This window comes from Podarcis raffonei, chromosome 9 (assembly GCF_027172205.1).
Source record: "Podarcis raffonei isolate rPodRaf1 chromosome 9, rPodRaf1.pri, whole genome shotgun sequence".
NCBI classification, from domain to species: Eukaryota; Metazoa; Chordata; class Lepidosauria; order Squamata; family Lacertidae; genus Podarcis; species Podarcis raffonei.
Genome location: NC_070610.1, coordinates 19553874 through 19561615, shown reverse-complemented (window position 1 = coordinate 19561615; position 7742 = coordinate 19553874). Strand labels below are relative to the sequence as shown.

Sequence of the window (7742 nt, the reverse complement as noted above, 5' to 3'; positions counted from 1 at the left end):
TCCTTCCCCACCGGAGGAGAAGCGACGCCGCTTCCGGAGGTTGGGCCTTTTCTGCCGGCGCAGGTTGCGCGGGAGAAACGGAGCGCTTGGGGCTGGAGAACTGGATCTCCGAGGGACGGGATCTCCGGGCGCCGGGTGCGTCCTAGCGATGGGAAAGGGGGCAGCTGCTGGCTTTGGGTAAACCGGATCGACCGAGACGCAGGAAGGGACCAAGAACATCCCTTCCGATTGCAAAAAGGAGAGGAGTGGCGCCACCAGGTATAGAGTTTACATCTCTCTATTTATATAGTATGTGTATATATATATATATATATTTATATATGTGTGTGTGTGTGTGTGTGTGTGAGAGAGAGAGAGAGAGAGAGAGAGAGAGAGACTTCCCTTCTCTTTCCATGGTTCATTGTGCATAACATAAATTCCTGCATATTCTGTATAAATGACACCATTCAGTATTCCATTCTGGCGAAACCAGAGCAGCGCATGGAAATGCCATTTACCTTCCCGCCGGAGTGGTACCTATTTATCTACTTGCACTTTGACGTGCTTTCGAACTGCTAGGTTGGCAGGAGCAGGGACCGAGCAATGGGAGCTCACCCCATTGCGGGGATTCGAACCGCCGACCTTCTGATTGGCAAGCCCTAGGCTCTGTGGTTTAACCAACAGCGCCACCCGCGTCCCTGAAATGAAACCACTTAGTGTTCCATTATTCCATCCATCAAAACATACTTACACTACTGAATTTATCTTAATGCTGCCAACGTTTTCAAACGTACACAATTCCCTCCCCCCATATAGTCAAAAGAGGTTTTCCAATCTTTAAACCTACGTTCTTCTTGTTCTCTTATTTTAGAAGTTAGGTCTGCAAGTTGTGCATATTCTGTCAACTTAAGTTGCCATTCTTCTTTGGTTGGGGCCTCGCTCGTTTTCTATTTTTGGACTAACAAAACACGGGCTGCAGTAAAGGGCCCCCTGACCGTTAGGTCCAGTCGCGGACGACTCTGGGGTTGCACGCTCATCTCGCTTTATAGGCTGAGGGAGCCGGTGTTTGTCCGCAGACAGTTTTCCCAGGTCAATTGGCCAGCATGACTAAGCCGCTGCTGGCGAACCAGAGCATCGCATGGAAACACCGTTTACCTTCCCACCAGAGCGGTACCTATTTATCTTCTTGCACTTTAATGTGCTTTTGAACTGCTACGTGGGCAGGAGCTGGGACTGAGCAACAGGAGCTCACCCCATTGCGGGGATTCGAACTGCTGACCTTCCAATCGCCAAGCCCTAGGTTCTGTGGTTTACACCACAGCACCACCCGCATCCCTTTTACGGGCTGCAGTAGGTACCCCTGCCCGTACGGGCCAGTCGTGTCCGACTCTAGGGTTGCGTGCATATCTCACTCAAGAGGCCGTGAGCCGGCGCCGTCCAAAGACACTTCCGGGTCACGTGGCCAGCGTGACGAAGCTGCAGCTGGCGAGCCAGCACCAGCGCAGCACACGGAAACGCCGTTTACCTTCCTGCTATAAAGCAGTACCTATTTATCTACTTGCACTTAGGGGTGCTTTCGAACTGCTAGGTGGGCAGGAGCTGGGACCGAACGACGGGAGCTCACCCCGCTGCGGGGATTTGAACCGCCGACCTTGCGATCAGCAAGTCCTAGGCACTGAGGTTTTACCCACAGCGCCACCCGCGTCCACGGGCTGCAGTAGTTGCATACATAAATAGCATTTTTTGACATGTTTAAGCTGGGCATGTTTAGCCTGGAGAAGAGGAGGTTAAGGGGTGATATGATAGCCATGTTCAAATATATAAAAGGATGTCACATAGAGGAGGGAGAATGGTTGTTTTCTGCTGCTCCAGAGAAGCGGACACGGAGCAATGGATCCAAACTACAAGAAAGAAGATTCCACCTAAACATTAGGAAGAACTTCCTGACAGTAAGAGCTGTTCGACAGTGGAATTTGCTGCCAAGGAGTGTGGTGGAGTCTCCTTCTTTGGAGGTCTTTAAGCAGAGGCTTGACAACCATATGTCAGGAGTGCTCTGATGGTGTTTCCTGCTTGGCAGGGGGTTGGACTCGATGGCCCTTGTGGTCTCTTCCAACTCTATGATTCTATGATTCTATGATTCTATGATTCTATGACACCTGGGAATTTCAGTCTGAATTATCCCCAACAGAAAGGACTCTGGTTTTCTTTTTTGGAAAAGTACTTTAAACATTTTTTTCAATTCATTATAAATTATATCCCAATACTCTCTTACCCTTTTACAAGCCCACCACATATGATAGAATGTACCCTCAGCCTCATTGCGTCTCCAGTCCCCATTATTACTTCCATCAAAACTTATTTACACTGTTGAATTTATCTTAATGCTGACAACGTTGTCAAATGTACACAATCCCCCATATATTCATTAAAGGTTTTCCAATCTTCTTTAAACTTATGTTCGTCTTTTTCTCTTATTCTATAACTTAGGATGCATATTCCATCAGTTGTAAGTTGTCATTCTTCTTAAGTTGGGACCTCGCTCGTTTTCCATTATAAATTATTTCCCAATACTCTTTTTACTCTTTTACAGGTCCACCACATATCCACCACGTCTGTATTAGTTGTCCTGCTTCTGTGGACTCATCGCTGCCGCTATGCCTGCTTTTCGGCAGGTTGGGGAAAAACAGCTTCCTCAAGAAGTCATTTTTATGGCCTGGTCTCCCAAAAGGGATTTGATTGCTCTTGCAAACAAAGTTGGAGAGGTAAGGCGGTCAAATGCACTACAGAGAGCACAGCAGTGGTAAACTTTTGAAAAGTCTTGAGTCTGGTCTGAAACGAGTTAGTTTAAATAATAGTTCTGTGAATCCTTTATAATGCAACACAAGATGGAACCAGATTTGTCAGCTACATGAGATGGCAATTACCAAGTGATTGTCTTGCTGCTTTCTTATACCATAACATGGCATCTGCCTTATGGGAGCAAGAATCATATTATTTGTAAAAATAATATGTCATTAAAATATTTCCAGAGTTGTGAATAAAACTTTTTTCTTTTTTGCATTTTAAGATTTTATTGGCATTTAATAAGTTATATGCTGGTCGAAGGAAATTACAGTGGTGCCTCGCAAGACGAAAATAATCCGTTCCGCGAGTCTCTTCGTCTAGCGGTTTTTTCGTCTTGCGAAGCAACCCTATTAGCGGATTAGCGCTATTAGCGGCTTAGCGGCTATTAAAGGCTTAGTGGCTAAAAGGCTATTAGTGGCTTAGCGGCTTAGAAAAAGGGGGGGGGGAAGCGAAAAAAACCGCAAGACTCACAAGACGTTTTCGTCTTGCGAAGCAAGCCCATAGGGAAATTCGTCTTGCGAAGCGCATCGAAAAACGGAAAACCCTTTCGTCTAGCGGGTTTTTCGTCTTGCGAGGCATTCGTCTTGCGGGGCACCACTGTAATGAAAAACACATGCATGGAAATTAATGGAAAACTCATGCATGGAACAGAAACACACACACACACGAACAAACATTTTTGAAATTTATATGATCTCTCAGTTGGTTGAAGAAAGTAAGTTTGTGATTAAAAGTTAGCATTTTGTTATGATAGTATTTGCTTCAAAACAGTTGTGGAAACAAATATTGGGAAGGGCATGCTAATTTCTACATTCTTCTTTTAAACAAGTAGCTAACACTACTTCATGTTTTAAAAAACGGGAGCAAGAAAAGCCTAGTTGATTTTGTTTCCCCCCCCTTCATCCTATGCGCTCCCAATCCATTGTAAACCTAGATTTTTAAGAATAATTTTTTTAAAATCTAATAAAAGCTATTGGACTGTACCAGATGAAATCAGCTAGGATACATCAGGTCACATATGACCGGGCAGTAGACTGTTTTCTCTAGATTAGAATATAAACTTTTCTGTGTGTGTTTCTGGGGGAAAAGGTAATTGCAAAAACCTTATGTCCAAATTGGGTTTTTTTTCTTATTTTAACTGCATTTTCTTAAGCCGTTTCATAGAATCACAGCCTCCTTTTGTACTCTGCTTTCACTGTAGAGAGGAAGTCTGAATGTTCCTACCATTCTTCTCAATACCTTTTTTAGGTTTTGCTTCATCGCCTCGCAAACTTCCAGCGATTGTGGAGTTTGCCACCCAGCGAAAGCACCGGGAAGGAAGTGACGGCCCTTGCGTGGAGGCCAGATGGCAAAAGTAATGTGCAACAAATAGCGAATAATAATAATAATAATAATAATAATAATAATAATAATTTTTATTTATTTATTTATACCCTGCCCTTCCCGGTTCAGAAAACCAGGCTCAGGGCGGCTAACAACAAATTTGAAACACTTAATTGATGCAACAAAAACAGCATAAAATACAGTATAAAACGTAAATAACAATAAATTCAAAATTCAAAATCAATTTAGGGGGGGAAATCCATCCAATAAACATTAGATGATCACCAGGGCTAGCTGGCTAAATTAGTCCTATTTGGGCCAGCGAGGAGACCAGGGGAGAATTAGCTGTGGGATCCCAGAGTGGGTAATCTTCATAAAAAAAGGGGAGGGAAGGAAGGGGAATAAAAAATCAGGCTAAGTTCAAATTGAAAGCCAGGTGGAATAGCTCTGTCTTACAGGCCCTGCGGAAGGAAGTTAAATCCTGCAGGGCCCTGGTCTCATGGGACAGAGCATTCTGTTGGAGCCATCACTGAGAAGGCCCTGGCCCTGGTGGAGGATAATCTGACTTCCTTAGGGCCCAGGACCTCTAAACTATGATTATTCATAGTTGTTTAAATTTTAAATTGAAGGAACGTGTCATTCGTTCGCTCTCAAAAAGCTGACAATGCTTACCCTGAAAAGGGCAATCCTTTGATAATACAGCTCAGTTTGGCGTTTTACCAACAGCAAGTGATGGTTTTGGTTTGCGTTTAACCATGGTTTGTGTGGCGATCACACAGGGTCCCCGGACTTTTCACCGTCTATTGATCCCTGTGCCACCACTTGATTTCTCGCTGCCGCTACCCAGGCCCTACCTGGTAAAATACTGAATCCAGTCAGGGTTAAATTGGAACATAAACTTCCGTTTATTTATTGCAGTTTAACAAGTGTGTGGTTTCATAAATAGTATCAGTCAATTATATTCATGGGGTGCCTATCCAGACCTATAACTTCTGCTACCTTCTCTCACTCCCTCAACCACCTCTCAGATATTTACTTGTCTTCCTAGCCCCTAACTGTTCCTGACTCAGCTTATTTCTCTACACTAACTCAACCTACCCACAGACTCTATCCCAATTCACTCCCACTCCAACCAACCACCCAACTCCCAATGAACTCCCCCTTTCGCCCCTCGCAGAGCTGGTTTTATAGTCCCTCTGACTCCACCCCCTGGGTTCTGATTGGGTAACCTGTTTAACTATTTCACCTCCAGCACTCTCATATGGTAACGTCACAATTTGCTTCAACCATGGTTTGTTATGTCCATTGCTTTTCATCACTGGCATTGTGTATTTACCATTTCCCCATTCCTTCTGCAGTTTTGGCTTTTGCACTTGCGGATACTAAGCAAGTTATCTTGTGTGACGTGGAGAAACCAGAGAGCCTGCATTCTTTCTCAGTAGATGCTCCTATCACATTTATGCACTGGATGGAAGTTACAGAAGAAAGCAGGTAGGGACGAGGCACAGAATGATGGCCATTCATCTGGCAACCTCTGGTGCAAATCGCTTTCAGCTGCCAAACGGGGAAACATTTGCAAATTTACAAAAATTGAGAGCTTTCTTTAGCTTTCTAGGAAGTTTGAACTTCCCCCGTATTCCGTTGCATTATGATTATGTGTACGACTACAGTGGTACCTCAGGTTACATACACTTCAGGTTACAGACTCCGCTAACCCAGAAATATTACCTCAGGTTAAGAACTTCGCTTCAGGATAAGAACAGAAATCGTGCAGCGGCAGCAGGAGGCCCCATTAGCTAAAGTGGTGCTTCAGGTTAAGAACAGTTTCAGGTTAAGAGCAGACCTCCAGAACGAATTAAGTTCTTAACCCGAGGTACCACTGTATTGGGTTTTAATATAAGTTACTTTTAATACTGGTTGGTATCTGATGAACTTTTATTTGGAGAAGAACTCAGTGAACTTTTAACTCCATTGATTTCAGTTGGTCTATTTTGAGAATGAATTAATTGGACATTATCCATTGTATTGATATAATTGTCACACAATTTGCAATATAAACAGCTGGGATTTTTAAATGAAGATTGGTCTCCATCTGTGCCTTAAAAAAAAGTTCAGTAATATGTCCTATACTTAAAGGAAACCAAAATTCAATAATAACCTAGAAATGAAGGGACTGTGTTTAAAAAACCATAGAAGCACATCTGTGCCGTGTGAAAGCTAACTCAGAACAAGAGAAACTGCCTAACTGATGAAGCTTCCACATTTTAAAATTTAACTTAGCTTGATAACTCCTGTGAAAGAACTGTATTTAAATACAGGTATTTTTAGGAGAAAAGCCAGCCATTTTAGAATATGGTATTACTTTCCATCTGACTTTCCAACCTGTCATTTTTTTTTGTCACTTTAGTTTTGGCATAACCCAGAGTCTTTTTTATCTTCCCTTTCAGCGTCCTCACTTCCTTTTATAATGCAGAGGATGAGTCTAATCTTCTTCTTCCAAAACTACCAGCATTGCCAAAGAAGTAAGTGTTGAGCTTTCAAGCTATGTTATCTGTGGGGTGGGGTGGGGTCTTAAAAATATTCATTTAAGCAACTGTAAAATATCAATGACTTCCCCCCTTCTTTCCATGGTTCCTTTTGCATATCATGAACCCCTGCATATTTTACACAAACTAAACCATTCAGTAGTCCATTATTAAATCTATCAAAATTTATTTACACTCTTGAAATTATCTTAATGCTGCCAACGTTTTCAAGTGTATACATTTCCCCCCCCCAAACAAACATTTTCCAATCTTCTTTAAACATGCATTCTTCTTGTTCTCTTCTTCTATAAGCTGCTCATATTTCATCAGTTTAAGTTGCAATTCTTCTTTGGTTGGTACCTCGCTCGTTTTCTATTTTGGGGCTAACAAAACACGGGCCGCGGTAGTGACATATATTAATTGCCTTTTTTGACACCTGGAATTTCCATCTGAATTATCCCCAACAGAAAGGACTCAGGTTTGTTTGTTTTTAAAGTACTTTAAAACATTTCCCCCCATTCATTATGGATTATTTCCCAATACTCTCTTACCCTTTTACAGGTCCACCACATAGGTTTTTGCAGGCCTTCTGAGTAGATCAGCGACTGAAGCTTATTTTTTATGTATAAATTTCATTTTCTGAAGTTGATCCTGAACGTTTTTACTGTGTTGGTTTCTGTTGATACCATAAAGGGAACATGTGACTTGGTTGCCAGGCATCTTCTACTTCAGGCTTCCTCAATCTCAGCCTGCCAGATGTTTTTGGCCTACAACTCCCATGGTCCCTAGCTAGCAGGACCAGTGGTCAGGGATGATGGGAATTGTAGTCTCAAAACATCTGGAGGGCCGAGGTTGAGGAAGCCTGTTCTACTTCTTTATGCTAATGCTAAGAATGTCTACTCAAAAGTAAACACCATTGAGTTACATGAAGGTTGCTTCTAAAGTAAGGCCGCAATCCTCTGCACACTTCTGAGAATACATGCGTGCGGTTGTCCTTCTATGGCCTACATGAATGTGTGGTTGTTACTAAGAAGATATCATTGAATGTGCTGACATTTCCCCCTTTTTTTA

The 7742-nt window shown here is 42.7% G+C and overlaps 1 protein-coding gene across 2 annotated transcripts in view; it reads left to right on the top strand.

The window, feature by feature from the left end:
- Window positions 1-7742, top strand: part of ANAPC4 (anaphase promoting complex subunit 4) — a 37239-nt gene continuing 29497 nt past the window's right edge. Inside the window, exons 1-5 of one of the 2 annotated variants that reach the window (XM_053404185.1) lie at window positions 1-258; window positions 2570-2741; window positions 4072-4177; window positions 5505-5637; window positions 6594-6668. In XM_053404185.1, the coding sequence (XP_053260160.1) occupies window positions 2634-2741; window positions 4072-4177; window positions 5505-5637; window positions 6594-6668 (422 nt within the window). In that variant the 5' untranslated portion in view covers window positions 1-258; window positions 2570-2633. Of the gene's footprint in view, window positions 259-2569; window positions 2742-4071; window positions 4178-5504; window positions 5638-6593; window positions 6669-7742 lie in introns of those variants that run through there. The other variant, XM_053404186.1, reaches the window with a different exon arrangement.